This window comes from Rhinatrema bivittatum, chromosome 4 (genome assembly GCF_901001135.1).
Source record: "Rhinatrema bivittatum chromosome 4, aRhiBiv1.1, whole genome shotgun sequence".
NCBI lineage: Eukaryota > Metazoa > Chordata > Amphibia > Gymnophiona > Rhinatrematidae > Rhinatrema > Rhinatrema bivittatum.
Window position 1 is genome coordinate 467,310,010 of NC_042618.1, and position 17,620 is coordinate 467,327,629.

At 44.7% G+C, this 17,620-nt stretch overlaps 1 protein-coding gene across 1 annotated transcript in view; it reads right to left on the reverse strand.

Moving 5' to 3' along the window:
- Positions 1-17,620, reverse strand: part of LGR5 (leucine rich repeat containing G protein-coupled receptor 5) — a 206,500-nt gene that overhangs the window by 149,299 nt on the left and 39,581 nt on the right. The window contains exon 2 of the mRNA XM_029597180.1: positions 1,383-1,454. Within this exon, the coding sequence (XP_029453040.1) occupies positions 1,383-1,454 (72 nt within the window). The remainder of the gene's footprint in view (positions 1-1,382; positions 1,455-17,620) is intronic.

The following is a 17,620-nucleotide window of genomic DNA, read 5'->3' on the forward strand; positions in this document are numbered from 1 at the left end:
CAGGGCAGAATCCCCCACCATGCGCCACGCTTTTTCCCATAATGAAAACGCCTTCCTTTCAGCTCTCTGCACACAGCACAAAACGTTTGCTCTTTCCATGCCCTCATTGTCTGCTTCGGCTCTCTCCAATACGTCTTTTACATTCCCGGATCAGAGGGCAACAATTCAGTCAGAACAGCCTCGCACCACAACTCCTTGCCCCTGAACTTCCAATTGCTTTTTTTAGTTTTTAAGTTATATTTGTCACCTAATTTTAAAAGGGTTCTGGGCAGCGTACAGACGTGTCAGTTACAGATAAGAAAACACAATAAATGAAGCAACAGAAACGTAACTGAAATGAAATAAAAAAGCAGGTTGAGAACGGACTCATTTTTAGAAATAATGAGACCCCAGTGTCCGTGGCCGTGCAGATATTTTGCAGGGTAGAAAACCTTCCAAAACACAAAATCTAAGGTAAAAACTTTGGGAAAAGAGTAAGTGCAAGTTTATTACCTACCTACCTCTTTCATTAAGAATCCAGGGTGTACAAAAAAAAAGCTTAAGTTCGCAGCACAACAAAACGAAGAGTTTAGTTTGCTTTGCATGTCCTAAAACTGTGACTTTGATTACCAATATGAATGAATTCCTAGAATTTGCCAGGGTGTCTAAAAGATGCATCACCTCCATAGGCTTTTCAATCTGTTTGGGAAGTGAATTTCCACATTTATCCAGGTCATAGCCATGGGGGCCAACTTCTAAACCTCAAGCCTTTTATCAGTCCAAGAATGTTTTCTAAGCTGTATCGGCCATGTGTTGCTGCTGCATCGTTCTCTCCTTTGAGGATAACAATCAAAATATTCACTTGTGAACGCAAAATGTCTGAAACGCATTATTCGTGCAGTAAACCCTGGAGTGCCAAAGTTAAAATCTGAGAAATGGAAAGTAAAAACGATTAGAAAAAAAAAACAACTTTGTCATTACCACTCATGAAGTGGGGTGCTCGACAAACCCCGTCATGAGCAAAACTAGCCCGCCATCTTCAGTTTTCATTACAGCTTTACTAGTTATTCCAACAAACATAAAGCTAGCACGCAAACGTTTCAAATCCTGCTGCTTAACTATTTCCAAAGAGTCGCCCTCCTCTTTCAACAGGTCTTGCTCTATAACTTTAAATTCCCCTCCTTTAGAAGACTTGTAGCCTTTCACGGACACCTTTTAAAATTTCATTTCCAGCATGGCGGGCAACTTTTAGTTGTGTTTTGTTTTAAATCTAAAGTGTTTCCTCACGTGCCAAAAGTGTCGGCCCCCGACAGCTTTTTCCTGCGCTGGTTTATCTGGTTCCCACAGCAAGTGAGAGAGGGACGCAGATTCTACCCATCAAAGACACAATCAATGCTACTCACAGCTCTTCCAGGAAGCGGAGGTGCTGCAGGCTGCCAGAGGCCACCGTGGTGATGCTGTTCATACTGAGGTCACTGCAGAGGAAACAGAAGAACAAGATGTGGCATATTCTGAGACTCTGGCATCCAGCTGGTCAGTTTTAAAAAGAGGTATATTCACAAAAAAAACCCACCAAACAGTTAGCTGCTTAGCATTCTTGATCTTTCAAATTTATTATCCTTTAATAATGTACAAGATGCAGGAACGTACACTATATAAAAAAGGACGAATGCATGCAATTCAGTAATTAACGTAGAATTTAGTGTTAATGTGTTTGTCTCTATATACATACTTGGAAAAGTGGAAGATAAATAAGCACAGATATATAAACAAAATAAATGTATATATATTATATGATAAAATTACACACACACACACACACACAGAGCATACTTTAAATTACAAATGCTGCTCAGCGAGAATAAATAATGCCAATACGTTTTTTATACAGTAGGTTAACTAGGCTGGTATATTTCATCACAACAAGGATGATTTTGCATGTAATCCCTGTTGTCACAGTTTGATACAGTACAATATCATGAAAAAATAAACTAAAAATAAAAAAAACAAACAGTGGAAAAATCTAAGGCTGTACCTATATTTTCATGACTGCTGATGTTTAGTTTTGGCCATGGTTTGGCTCTGCTTATAAAAAGCAGACTTATTTTCACCAACACCAATAAAAAGCACGTTCCTTTTGCAGATTCTCAGACCGCATTAAATAAGTGAAACGAACCATAAAACAAGGATGTAATGTAATCTGGCTTTGTAGCATGCTTCCTGGTGGGCTTCTATAGTAGTTCCTGGCACAGGAAGGCAACTACCAGTTACATGTTGCAAAAAAACAACTCCATTTCTGTTTGAGACTAAATTCCATGCAATCAGATCACGTTACTATTTATACAATTCCCATCCTGCATACCCAACCAGAAGATTAAAAACAAGAAGCAGAGATGCTTCAAAAACTCCCTAACTGTCAGAAGTATTAGCCAAACTCAGATGCTGAACGCAAGACGTCATTTGAAGTCTGAATGAAAAATCTCAAGTAATTAATTTTGGAAAGTTAGTATTATACAAGTGGATTGGTCCCTGGACTGGTCCTTTTCAGTATTTCCGTGCACGACACTGAAGGATGGTCAGGAAAGGTCTCTCTTTTTGCAGAGGATACCGAAACCTGCAACAGCCAGGAAGATGGGGAAAGCAAGAGGGTGGATCTAGCAAGGCTTGAGGAATGGTCTAAAGTCTGGCAGCTAAGACTTAATGCTAAAAAAAAGAATGAGGTGATCTTGCCCCTTTGTAAGTCTCTGGTGAAACCTCAATGAAGATGTGGTCTCCAGGATTGTACACAGTATTCCCAAATTATATAAACAGGATGGAATTGGTCAAGAGGGTGGCTACTAAGATTGTCCCCCATATGCTTCACTGAGACAGAGATCTAAACATGTATAACCTAGTAGAGGAGACCTGAGAGAGACATTTAAACACCTCAGAGGTATCAATGCTAAGAAGAAGACTCTGGAATGGTATATGAGCGTGAAAGGGAATAGACTCGAGTATATCTTTTACAGAAAGGGTAATGAATGCGTGGAACAGCCTCCCACTGGAGGTGACAGACTAGGACAGTATCTGAATTTAAGAAAGCATGGGATAAACACACACAGAGGATCTCCGAAGGAGTGGGAGGACTGTAGCGATGGGCAGGCTAGATAAGATGGCAGAACGACCATCTGGCCTATTTCTGCGATCCTCAGTTTCAGTTTAATATGATGCAGAACATGCCGGCGGTTCATATCCGGACACGTTCCTCAGCTCTTCATACTAAACGTGGAAAGTGATTTTTGCAAGTCCTTTCAGAGGTTTCCTAAGTCTGCACTGAAATGCGAGGAACGTGTTAATGCTCGCAGAATTTCTCGTAAAGCATGAGCATTGCATCACCCAGCAAAGATCCACCAGCCAAGCTATCATGCAGTTTTGCCCGGATATTTTCAAACAGAAGGATAGTATGTAGTACAGGAGTATCATATTCATGCCATGGATTCTAAATGAAAAATGGAACGGTACAACTTTGTGTCACCTCACAACCACCGAGAAACTGGACTGCTTCTCTGCACCTCTTAAAAAGTGTTTTGTTTTTTCCCTAAAGACTGTAATGAGTGCTTCCTGATTTATACTATGTAAAACAAGTGACTCATCTGTATGGTTTCCTCAGCAATTTGTGCTGAAGAACCAATATTTATGTATATTGAAAGTTTTTTTTCGTTCCTTAGGTATTTAGTAACAAAAGGCTGTTACCCTACATAAGGGTCAATTCAGTAAAGTCCGCGGGAGAGCCTCCCGGCACGCGCACACAGGCCACTCGACTGTGCGCGCGATACAGTATTTAAATGAGGCCCGGCGGTAGAAACAGGCAAAAGGAGGCGCTAGGGACACTAGCGCGTCCCTAGCGCCTCCTTTTGGCCCGGAGCGGTGGCTGTCAGCGGGTTTGACAGCCGACGCTCAATTTTGCTGGTGTCTGTTCTCGAGCCCGCTGACAGCCACGGGCTCGGAAACTGGACGCCGGCAAAATTGAGCGTCCGGTTTTCGGCCCGACAGCCGCTGGCCTATTTTTAATTTTTTTTTCTTTTTTTTTTTACTTTTTCTACCCTTCGGGACCTCTGACTTAATATCGCCATGATATTAAGTTGGAGGGTGCACAGAAAAGCAGTTTTTACTGCTTTTCTGTGCACTTTCCCGGTGCCCGAAGAAATTAGCGCCTACCTTTGGGTAGGCGCTAATTTCTGAAAGTAAAATGTGCGGCTAGGCTGCACATTTTACTTACTGAATTGCGCGGGAATACCTAATAGCGCCCTCAACATGCATTTGCATGTTGAGGGCGCTATTAGGTGCGGCGGGTTGGATGCGCGTTTTCCACCCCTTACTGAATAAGGGGTAAGGGAAAATGCGCGTCCAATGGCAGGCTATATCGACCCGATAGTTGGGTAGGTTGAAAGACGATCAGAGATCCATGGAGCCTATCGACTCATTCCACACGAGAGGATCATCAATAAAATTATAGGGTTCAATTCAGCCCAAATCATTTTCCACCTTTGGAGGTGGAATATAGAGAATATTTGGGAGGTTTTGCTGAACAGCAGTGTCACAGTAGTTGACATTCACCATATTTTGAGCGTAAGTCTTAACATGTGTAGGAAAAGCCAAAATATGCTATGCTCTACCCCCTCCCCACTGCCCAGACAGGACTATAAAACACTGTCAGCCAGAGGCATACCTGCCTTTTATTCACCTCTAGCAGTCCCCAGACACAAAGACAAAGAGACGCACGATTGCTCTAGAGTGGTATAAATCTGGGTTGAAACACTTCCACAGCTGTGCAGCCGAGATCCTAGACCTTCCCAAGGGACTGATCTTTGACACTTCTAAAACCTTTACTGTTGGAAAAAATATAGACTACTTAGCTGCAAGAAGCCCTCTTCCATTACGCTGTAGGACACAATACTACACTTTCCCTATGCATATGAAGCTCAATGGTTCTGTATTCAGTACACGTCAGCCATCATGAAAACTACCAACCACCACTATAGCACCAATAGGCTCATGTTTACATACCATCGCTATAGACTCTAGAAGGCACACCCAAAAGCCGGGAGAAATCCAGCACATCCCACAAGGATTATAAGAAGAGCCCGGAGTATGCACCTCTCCTGGTATGCACACAAATGGGAAAAGCAAAAGCAGGGAGGGAGCGTCCGTGGGACGAGCGGTCCAGGTATGTTACATGAAATGTGTGCATATTTACATGCACGTGTCAGGGGTCCCCTAAAGGAACTTTACACATCATCCATAGTACAAGTAATTAATGAAACAAAACGAGCGAGGCTAGCTAGGGGGCTTTTATCCTTTTTCTGGGCGAACTGGGAACAGACTGGGGAAACTGGCAATTGTATCTAATAAAATCCCCCCCCCTTACGTGGTAGAGGCATTTGTATGCACATCCATATAAGATTTCGTGCACATGCATGCGTTGTGCAGTCAATTTTATATCATAAGCACGTATGTTATAAAATGGCCGCATCTCTGGGCCATTCTGTCCTAAAGTTATCCAGATGGACAAGTGCATTTTACCCCAGAACACCCCCGATATACGTTATCTGGCTATGCCAGGGGTGATCAGACTGGTGGGATTTTTAAACTTAGCCAAAGGCGCTGAATATGGACTTCTGAGAGCCCAACATTCAGGCCGATTCAGTAAAAAACGCGCAGGACAGCCGGCGCACTGAGGCGAGCGCCCGCTCTCCCAACGCGCGCCCAGACCACTCTCCTGGGTGCGCGATTCAGTATGCAAATGAGGGCCCGCTGTAAAAAGGAGGTGCTAGGGACACTAGCGCGACCCTAGCGCCTCCTTATTGGCAGAAGCGGTGGCTGTCAGGGGGTTTGACAGTTGATGCTTAATTTTACCGGCGTCTGTTGTCGAACCCGCTGACAGCCACGGGTTCGGAACACAGATGTCGGCAAAACTGAGCGTCCGTCTTCCAACCCGCGGGCAGATTTTTTTATTTTTTTGGGCCTCCGACTTAATATTGCTATGATATTAAGTCGGAGGGTGTACAGAAAAGCAGTTTTTTCTGCTTTTCTGTACAATTTCCTGGTGCAGGCCGAAATTAACTCCTGCACCATTACCCCTTACTGTATAAGGGATATAACAGCACGTCGAAAACAAACTTCCAAACGGGGGCTAACGGTGCGCTCGACCTGAGCACACCGTACTGAATCGGCCTGTCTGAGAGGATGCTCGGAGCTTAAATTCATGTCCCTAAATTCAGTCAACTTTAGGGGTCTTTGGGCTGAATAGAGGGACCTAAATCTGGAGGATGTTAAGTTTAGGATTGCCATGGAGTCCCCTAACATCACTCTCCTGAACTGGTCCCTCCTTTAGTCCAGCCCTCTTAAATAAATTTAGGTGCTCAGATGCCTAGATTTGGAACATTGAATGTATGCCCTGACTTCTAAAGTTAGGCACCTGGATCATTAGAAAACCAGCCTATAGAGAACTAAACAGAAAACACTTGGCACAAGTATATTACTACTACTGCACTGAATCTGCTGGAGAAGCGGGCTGTCTCTACCTGCTTCCGGGGGATGTTGGGGAAGTTTTATTCTTCCCTGCCGTGCATAAGGATGCCACTCTATGGGTGAGAAAGGATAAAAATTCACTACTACAGAAAAAGAAAAAAAAAACAAAAAAAAAACAGGAAACAACCTAGGCTAGGTTAGGCTAGAGTGGCTGCAATATGGGCATTAGCTGTGTCATCAGGTCCCACAAGGCAATCTTAGATGTGTGGGCAGTTACCAAAAATTAATCTGCATAGGCACCAAATCAGAGAAGACGCAAAGGTGAAACAGCATCCAACATCGCGCTTGCTTCCATCGGTCCAGCACTAGTTATCGGCGGCGAATCAAGGGCTTAATCTTACCAATGCTTCAAATGGGGATTTTAAACCAAATCCACCTGGCAAGTTCAATAAGAGTATTCCTATAGAAAGAATCGGGCTTTGGATGAATTTGCCAATGTTCAACAGAACTGCCAAACGTGCAGACTTGTCTAAAAGCTTCTTGGTGCGGGTTAATGCCCTCCCCTCAATATGGGGGGGGAGGGGAAGTTTAGTAAATCAAGCCCTAGTTAATTCTTGCTGCACCTTCATTAGATGCAAATGTCTGCAGAGGCCAAGTAGTAGGATTTGGGGGGAGGGGGGGAGTTAAAATAATATTTTAGGAGGACGTTTAATCCTCATCAGTGTGTCCTTAATGAGCTGCAGCGGCAGCGCATTAACTCCCCATATTGTAACAGGTTGAAGACCGGCCAGAAAGCCCAGAAGGGGCTGTCCTCAGCTCATAACCGAGACGCTTAATTGAGCTTTCCTTCCTAACAGATTCCGGGCTGCAGAGCTAGCTCTCAGGGTCCTTCAGCCGCTCTGCTGCGGAAGGGCGCGTGCTCGCCCCGGACGGGATTGCATTTTAAGTCTGCAGACCGGCGGCGCACGCGACTAACCGAGAAGCGACCCCAGAAACAACAGGGCTTGTACTTCCCACCTCAACACAGGGCGTTTGGAGAGCTACAGAAAGAGAGAGAGAGAGAGGAGAACCGCAACCCTTCCCTCAGACTGCACATTCACGCGGTCTGGGAAGCAAAAGCACCGACCGCAAGCGTAAATCTCTGCAGCCATCTCCCCCTCCCCCCGCTTCAGTTTGGTCAAGGCTCCAGCAGAGGGCGCAATGAGGCGAGAAGGAAAAGAAAGAAATAACAGATCCCATACAAGAAAGGGCCGAGTTAATCTGATAAGTGGCTCCTCTTGTATTAGCAGCTTTCAGGCTGGCAACGTCGCGGGCACCCCCCCCCCCCCCCCCGATTCCCGTCGGGTTGACAGAGCCCCCTCATTCCCATTCACTTTCATGCCGGCACCTTTCAGGGAGCGCTACAAGATGCCCAACCTTTATTGCAGGCGGTTAACGCGGGGAGGGAAAGCATTAAGGGCCGCCTGTGCCAAGTTAAGATGTTTTCTTCCACGCTAATGCAGGCAGCTCGTTTAGTTCTCTCTTTTTGGACACAAGTTGTTAGTCTATTAGATGCTAGCAATGTGTTATAGCACGGGACGGGCAGGAGGCTATAGCTATACACACACACACAAGGCGTTATAGAGAAAAAAACAGCAAGCACAAAAGACCTGGATTTCCGATTGCTAGATTTAAAAAAAAAAAAAGAAGTCCAATCTGTGCATAACGGATCCGATCGCATACTTTTCAGAGATTTGACACTTTGTTCGGTGTAGTGCGCCACGAACACCTTTTATAACGCTCCTCGACAGTCCCTGTACAAACATCCCCAGTTTTTCTCTGCACCTGCGCCTCCCCTGCAGGCAGCGTTTCGGAGGCAGTTTCTGGGAGATTTTAGCTGCAGAAAAGCAGGGTTCCCCCCCTCCCCAGCCCTTCAGCTTCACTGCCTATGGCTGACCCGAGCCTGTCGCTGGGGGGGGGGGTGCTCTCCCCTCCTCTCTGAGGGAAACCCTGCTTTTCTGCAGCTCAAGCTCCGAGGTGGAAATGCAAGCTTAGTCTTTGTCACTTTCGCTATACTACTCAAGTCTTCATTCGCCTCCTGTTACCGAGAGCTTTTTGCATTTCTATTGTGAAGGTTTCCTTAACCGGTCTCAGGCAGGCTAAGCTTGCACCCTACGTATTAATCAGAGATCAAAACGTTTGGCATGGGTACATTTAGCAGAAGCACTCCGGCTCCCTTTCCCCAATATCATCTGTCTTTGCTTTGAAAAGAACACCAACCAAATCTCAGGCATCTGTAAACCCCGGAGGCAACTTAATCTGGCACTGCAAACACCAAAGCTTTTAAGTAAGTCTGCTCTATGAAGTGTGTTTTCTCTCATCCACCGAGTCCAAGCTTTGGCTAATCCACATTTTTTATATATAATCACTCCCCTCCTCCCATTCCTGCGGACGGTTAGTCACCACTTTTTGTGGTTCTAGAAAAAACAAATATAAAAGAAACGCGATGAAGAGGAAAAGCTTTTTTCTTTTCAGCTTAATGTTATTCGCCTGGTTTTCTCCTCCTTGTTTTGCAGAGGGGAATGCGAGGACAGGTGATCAGAGCCAGGTGTTCCTCAGGTCTCAGGCACCGGGCTTACGCTCCTGTACCGCGGGGGCAGGCGCTGCGCAAGTTCTGCATGAACTTTGTAAGAATAGCCCTTTTCTAAACTGTGTTTGCTCTTTAGAAAAAAAAAAAGACTAGATGAAGATATCTTTTAATGTGGCATAGCTTCTATTTTGTGATCCTGCGCTGAAAGTTAATCGGATGGTAAAAAAAAAAAAAAAAATAAAAAAGCAAGCAGCCCAGAAGTGCTTTTAAAGTTTACACCTGTAATTCAGTGTACGGGGAAAAAAAAGTAGCTTTGAACTGTGCAGGAGACCTACAGCGAAATAAAATCCCTACTGCCAGTCCTGTCTGTGGCATTCATACACATTCTCAGGTCGCCAATAGCGATGCGTTTTTATTGGAGAAAAAAAAAAAAAACAAAACTGCAACATGGAGCGGAAGCTGAAAGCCCCAAACCAGGGTCCTCTCCCATGAAAGGGCTATTAGCGAAAAGCCCTCTTGCCGGTGCTGCTCTGGACTCCGGTTCTCAGGGAGGTGAACAAAAGCAGGAACGGCACATCCAGGTCCCCTTCTCCCCAGCCACGTGTTGCAGGGTCCTGGGTGCTGGGAGGAAGCCAGTGGGAAAAAAAAAAAGAGGGTTGGTTTGGTTTTTTTTTTGCAGACGGAGTTTAAACACAAAACAAAACAGGGGCTACCGCAGAGATATTTCAAAGCCTTTTCTTCTATAGGGGGAGGATCCCCCCCCCTTTTCAAGCCTTTTCAATGGCGTATTGATGGCTTTCAAAACTTAAATGACATTTGTCAGCCGTCAGTAAATCTTTAAAACGGTTTCTGCAAATAGCTGAACTCGGAGCCTCGGCTTTTCCCATTCATCTGTGCATAAGGCCACCAAGGCCTTTTTTTTTTTTCTTTTTCAGAGAGCGCTTTAGCACTGGCCCTGCTGCACAGCCCCTGCACCGGGGATGCGAGTTCCAGCTCTGCTGCATTCGTGTCGCACACAAGACGTTTGACCACAAAGACTTGGCAGAGACATTCCCCAGTGAATTACCGAAACTCGGGCTCTGCATGTGTACGTCAGGGTTTGTTAATTTCTACAAATACAGAACTGTTAAAAAAAAACAAAACCCCAGGAGTCTAGAAATCCTACTTTGCTGGGAAGGCAATTGGCTTATAGGTTGTGCACGCCCTAAGCCAGGAAAAATCGTGGCGTTTAGGTAGCACATGTTTTGTTGAAACGTATGTTCAGTTTCGTTTGCTGCGTCTTAAGTTGCTGCCTCCTTCGTTTATTGAGGTACCAACGTGCTGAAATGCAGGAGAACTTCATAGTGTTTGGTTTTCTCCCCTGGAACCGAATTTGATTGCCTTACACGGTCCTGGTCAGCCACTCTCTCACTTCTGATAGAGAAGATTTTCCTGTGCAAGGAGAGGAAAGAGAACTAGAGGATATACTTGCATCGCTTCGCTTTCATTTTAAAGCTAATAGATAAGGGGAGAATACATGTGGTTATCTGAAGAAAGATGGTCAAAGACAGCTTGGATTCAAGCTCAAGCAGGAACTTTTACGGCAAGTTGAGTTTTCCAAATTCGCGCCAGCTTTGTCCTGGCAATATGCGTTTTGCCTCAGGGTTGCCGAAATCCAAGCCAACTGAAGCACAGCTGTGTTCCCTAAATTTGGCCTTTCCTCTTCAAGATTGGGACAGAAAGATATTTCATTTGGATTCTTACATTCGCAATCAAATCGAAGGTCTTCCAACAGTCAGTTACTCTTTAGGGCATGGCATTTGCCACTAGTCCTTGGTTCACCTCTGCCCACTTCTGGTCGTCCTCTTAGTTCTCGCTTGGCAAGGTCAGTAAGCCCTCAACCCTGGCAGGAATGGACCTGCCATTTTATTCTCCTGCCTTAAAGTCTTCTGCTCGGGTAACTAACCTCCTCTCCATATCTTCTTCTTGAAATGTTTAGCTTCTCCCATTTGTTCAGGCAGCTTGACCCTGGAAAGAGCTCTGCCCCAGAACAGCTTTTTACTGTCTTTCCCTCTGTACCTATACTTGCTGTATAGTTCCTTGCTTGCTGACTTTCTCCAGGGTATGTAAATACCATCACACCCCTTTCAAAGTGGCTGCTAGCCCACTTTTGTGTTAGCTCGGCTTCCTGCTTGTAAGATAAGAGATTTGCATTCCTGTGTTCCTTTTCCTAGAAGAGGTTGTTCTTTAAAGTTGTAGCGTTGTATTACATGAGCTGTGCCTTAGTCTTCACAGCCTGTAGTCATTCCAGTGGCTCATGATCTATCAGTAGTGGGAAGTCATCCTTAGGCATTAGAGCAATTCGTTTGCCAGACACTGATAGCTGAATAGTTTTGTTCTCTTGGGAACAGGTTCCAGCTTCTAGATTAACTGAGATAAAATTAATCCCAATCCAATCACTGCTATGTTGGTTTGCAGCATGACATCCTCTCATATCTATGAAAGACTGGTTTCCTACATAAGTAATACTTCAAAGGCCTTACAGATCTTTCACATTTGGTTTTCCATAGCATTTGACTTGGGATTGCTTTCTTTAGCAGGTTAGATAAGGCAGTGGGTGCCAATGACACAAAGAATAGATTTCGCATAGTACCAAACTAGATCCAAAATGCTTGTACCCTTTTTTTGTTTTAGATGAATGGTAGACTGCTGTTGCTTGCACTTTGTTTGCCAGTGGTTTCACCCAGTCATGACTTGTGATTCTAGCTTGCACTTAGGAGTTGTCTATCAGGCCTGCCATCATCAAGGAATAATGTGCAGCTATTAGTGTCACTAAAATGACTTACTCATTTGATATTACAGCTAATATCATCCAGGCAAGAGAATTAGTGGAACTATAACACCATTTTTGTGAGGTGCTGGAATGTTGCTGCAACACCCTGCAATCCAAATGGCAGTAAATTAAACCAATACAAGCTTCAGGGAGTAGCAAATGCAGTTTTCTCCACCCGGTCCAGGTTAAAGGCAAACTTCTCAATATCCCTTCCATTAGCTTTACTTTAGAAATGTATTTGGCCTATCCCAAATAGTCTAGCAGTTCGTCCACTCAAAATCAGGTAAACAAACCTAGATTTAATTTTCCTGAATTCTATAAAAGCCTCATTGTCGTCCCTACTGATTTCGACACCAACAGTATGGAGCTGGAACAATTGCCTGAACTTCCTCTTCCATTACCGGTCTTCTATTTTTAGGTTTTAACTGATAAATATCAATGAAATACCATGGTTAAAAAAATGTTAATTCTTTATTGGATAAACACGGGAAAAACAAACAAACAAACAAAAAAAAGACACAAAACAAACTCCTGGTGTTCTCAACCTGCTTCCTTGTTGGGCTGCAGTTGGGGAACTGAAGGTTCTGCTAAGTTGCAGGAATCAAAGCTACTGTGCTCCTATTTTTTTTTTTCTAACTTTTTGGGACAGAAAAATGTATAAACGTTTTACTTTAGAGAACATTGAATTACTTTAAGATGTTGCATGCTAGAATATTGCAAACTAAGTATTTGAATCAACTGGAAAAAAAAATAGTAGGCAATGCTAGTGCCTGCACCATGTACACACTGATTAAGTACCTTGTAAGAAACCCTAATTAGCTGGAAATAAAACATCTACATTCACAGTTTCTAAACATGTAAATATAGAAGCCTTACTTATAAATGCTTCTGTTTTACCTTCTGATCTGCAAGGGTTCGTTTATGATGGGTGATTAGAGTTTCATCTATACTTAATGAAAAATCACCTGGAAAAATCCTAACTACATCTAGTACCTGTCTTTGTTGAGCCAACATAAGTCCATCCCCAGGCCTTGGGTCTAGATATCCATTTTTAAGGTGATCAACTGATGCTTTGGCATATTTTAGAGCTTCAGCAAGTGCATGTGGTATATTGTTTCTCCATGTCCAAGCTGGCCAAATTTGTAATTGACAGGTCTTATTCTAAAGAACATATAGGTGTCCCCCTCCAGTTGGCTAACAAGTTATTGGCACTTTCTCTCCAGGTCGGCACTTACCGATGGGCTTTCAATTATGATAGTCAAAATGTTTCCTCTGGGCTTATTACAGGTTCTCCTGCACAAATTGAACGATGTTCTGAGCCTTCTGCCATAACACTAGGAGCTGGTCAAGGTCACTTCTCTCCTGGGGGAACCAAGTTGTCCCATATTTCTTTCAAGGTTAGAAACGATAGAGCAGTTTTAAATAGGGGGGGGGGGGGGGGAAGTTATATGCATCTGGGATACTTCCCAAATGATAAGCAGCAGCTGCATAAACTTACCAACTCTTCTTGCTAATTATAAGCATGCAAAGCAAACTTTAAAGGTCTGATTGAATCTCACCATCAACCTCTCAATTTGGAAAAAAAAGTGTTAGATGGAAGGCTGCAGGGTCTTGCTCTATAGCAGCAGATAAAACTCCCAGTTGAGCTGGAACAAAGTTCATCCCCTGGTCCATTTATTTCACAAGCTAGGACCATATATGAGAATATTTTAAAATTCCCTAGCTTCTGCTAAGGCAGATAGGGACCAAAATGATACAGCCCACTTATGTGATACATAGTGCACTGCTACCAGCTATAACTGCTCCCTTCAGCACTCCAGGCCATGATATCCATGCCAGTCCAATGATCAGGGACTTTATTTTGGGGAGCCATACTAGGTGTGAGGGTACTGGCCTCCTAGAAACTATCAATTGGTAGTCCAGCCAGGTCACATCATACAGACGTCTCATACTTGGCAGTGTATCCTAGGACAGAATAATTGCTATAGTAGGCAGGCAAGAACGTAATACCTAAATGTTTGGAGAAGGAAGTGTGGGCTACTTCTAATAGGGTCCTTTGCTCTACTTTCAGTACCGATCTGTTGGAATTCCTCCATCTAAACCAGCATGTTTATCCTGAATAAGAGGCCATCTTTCACTTCAAACTAGGGGTCGCATAGCTCTGAATTTTATTAGCACTCTCCTACTGCATAAGATTGCATACGCAGGTAGCTTAACACAGGGTGTCCTGCTGCTCCCATTTAAGGTCCAGGAGCTTTCAGGCATCCGCTATAGCTGTACCTCCACCTCTTAGTGATCTGCTCCCCCCGAGGGGAGGAGTTAGCAATCTGTTAAGGATAGACTCCCCCAGAGAAGGAGGAGCTAGCAATCTGGCAGAGTATGTTCCTCTAGAGGGGAGGAATTAGCAGTCTGTTACTGACTCAGCTACAGCGTTAGCAAACTGATATACGCCATAGCTGGAGTTAGCAAGCTGTTGGTGCCAACTCCTCAAGAGAGGAGGAGTTTGCTACCTTCTTAGCAAGATCTGTATCAGAGTACAATCTGTTAAGGCTTTTCTCCCCCAGAGGGGAGGAGCTAGCAGTTTCGTAGAGGTCAGCTCTTGAAGTGTGAGGGATGAGCACTTGAGTCAATGGCAGACTACAGCACCCTCAGGAGGATACTCTGAGTGGAACCACTGCCTAGGCTGGAGTATGGAGACAGCCACAGATAGTTCTTTATTAGACAGGTAGTAGAACCACCAGAGGTGGCAGTAGTGAGCCGATGGGCCCAGCCGAGCTGAAGTCCCTCAGATACTGGAACTGCGGTCTCTGGCTTTGGTGAGCTGTACAGAGAGACTATAGATAGTGAGTAGACAGAGTATACTAGATACATAACCAGTAATAGATGGTACACTCACATAGATCATTGAGAAGGCTCAGTAGTTGGAAAGAGCTAGGCCCTCGAGGAGTGAGTACCTGGTTCCAGGAACAGCTTTGAGAGAGTGGTATTAACTCACAATTTTATATCCCTGTAATGGCTTCTATGCAATAAAGGTTCTTCAGTCTATTCAGGAACAAGGAGCCTCTAGGCGAGTGCTGGTTCCTATATGCAAACTGAAATAAGAACTCACAATATCTGTGTATGTGGTAGCTTCTGAAATAGAAGACAGTCTTCGGAGGGTTTAGGAACATGGGTCCTATCTGCAATAGTAACTCATGATCTCCGTCCCTGCAAAAGCATCTAGACAGAAAAGAATCTTCAGTGTTCTAAGAACATGGGCCCTCGAGGAGAGAGTACCGGTTTCTGTTGTAGTCTGAATAGAAATGCTCAATGTTCAGTCGGCAATCGCGAGTCTTGAGTGTTTAGGGATTGTAGGCCCTCAAGGAACGAGTACCGGATCCCGTATTAGCAATCTGAAATCAAGAAGAGAGAGCAGGGCCCCCCGAGGAGTGGGTAACCCCTGTTAAGTTGAGGAGGCAGAGCAGTGGAGAATGAAGCGGGTCAAGATGATCCCCGCCTAACTCCTTGCTAACTCAATTCTTAAGCGTAAGCGAAGACCTTTTAAGTTGGAAGCAGATGACATCACTACGGGGGGGGGGGGGAATGCCCCCGCGGTTCACACCCTTGCTGATACAAAGTTCAGAGCACGCCTGCGCCCTTACATCATCAGGAACATGGAGAGAAGCGGCGAGAAGAAGCCGCGGCAGCATCTGTCCAACAGTCCCGAAGGGAGTCACCACAGAGGTAGAGAGGGTGGAGAGAGGGCAAGAGGAGGCACGAATGCAACACCACCCCTATCCCTTATGGGGTTTCTGGTCATGTCCAGTTTCAGGATCCTTCTCCTGGCTGCCAGACCCTTCTAGGGAACTGTGTGCCTCAGTACCTATTCCCTCTTTGCTTTTCTAGACATTCTGTACAGATCTTTGCATTAAAAGAGAGTGGGACTGATAAATAGGAACACCTTCCCATTGGAGGCAGTGGGTCCAGTTACTTGTTTGTGGACTAAGCCCTTGTCATCATTAGCAAGTTCCTTTTTGAGAACTTGACACTGTGGCTAGTCTCACCCTATTGGTTAAAAAAAAAAAAAGGGTGAGAATAGAGAACTACCCCATCTTCTCTCTGATCCAGTGGCCTCAGGGTTTACTAGGCACTGAGGCCTGTAGTCACCTTCTATTCTATCTAAGGGTTTAATGTCACACCTTAAGCCAGGGCAGAATCTCTATCTGCTGCAGATAGCGTTTGTTTCTATACCCCACCCCAAACATCTTCAGATTCAACCCCTTCTTCAGGGCCTTAAAGACCTCCATATGAGAAAAGGCAATCTCACCCCAAATGCCTGCTTTGACCACATGTTTAAACAGGTGAGTCTCTAGTGTGTACTACCGCCCAGACACCTGGTCTTGAGCTTTAACTCTGGCTTCCTTCTGACCACCCTGGGAGGGGGGGAAAGAGGTTCTCCCTTCAAGTATTCCCCTCCTAGATAGAAATGTATTCATTCTTGTAATCCTCCTCCCTCCCTCATGAGCTGAGGCAGCTTGGGGGGGGGGGGGGGGTCCACCTCTCTGCTAGTGAACGCTTCTGGCAGCTTCATGACTTTGCTAAGCTGAGATAATGTCAATGGATGCACCCTTGAGTTGTAGCCACTGCCAACATGCCTCTCACATGAGTACCGGGGCAGAAACTTAGGATCCTATATAGTTCTCCTGGTACATATTGGGATCAAACCCTTCCCCTGCCAGTCTAATATACCAACCTCTACTCTTGTATAATCCCTCAGAGGTGCTCACATATGCAACTTAGGCCTCCCTTCTAGGGAGAGGCCAGCCTCATCGCCTATTGTTCTTGGGACATACAGCCCCTTCCGTGACACTCAAGTTATCAGGGCCCAGCCAGAGGGTTTCCTCACTGCTGCTGTCACCCAGCTTGCCCCTTTCGCTGCTTCTGGGGTTGATTGGAGCCCAGCAGGTTCTGTAACAGCCGTTTAATTATCGATTATAGTGCTTGGCTTTTTGCTAATGCTAGGCATAACTGCTGCAAGCTGTACCTGTTGCTAAGCCATCAGCCATTTGACCAAGTGTCTGCGTCAGATTCTGACTATTCCATGAAGCACAGTCATAGCAGAAGGGCAGGCCTCACAATACCACCAATTCCAAGTTTCTCCAAACCTCATAGCTTACTTTTTTTGGGTATGGCAATTGCCAATAGTCTTCTGCTGCCTGATTCTCCTTCCTCTGGGGCTCTTCCTTGGGTCTCCAGCTGCTTGAGGTCTTCCTGAAGCTCTGCTACTCCCCCACCCATAACTTTATTTACCCTTTTTCTCTTCAGTGCCTCGGCCTTGTTTGCTGCTTTCTCCAGAATATGGAATTCTATCATATCTTACCTTCAAGAATTTACTCTGATTCAAGCAGGGTAAGGCTCAAAATGTATTAAGCCAACTTTGAAGTACAGATAGCTTATCTGAAACAGATATCCTATTCATTCCCTGCTGCAGTTTTCATGCTAGGATTGACAGAAAGTGTTCATAGTGTCAGGTACTTAAAATTGATATTAACCTACTTTACACAAGGCTCTTCCTACCCTTACCTTTCTCCTATAATTACAGTGATTAACTTATTTGAAATTGGTACTTTTTTTTGTCTGTGGTCTAAGTATATCAGATGGAAGGAACACATGAGGAGTTCTCAGGCACAAATTCTTAGTTACCATATGAAAGCAGAAGTTTTCCCAAACTGAACAGCTGGTGAAAGCCTCTAAAAAATGGATAGCCCATC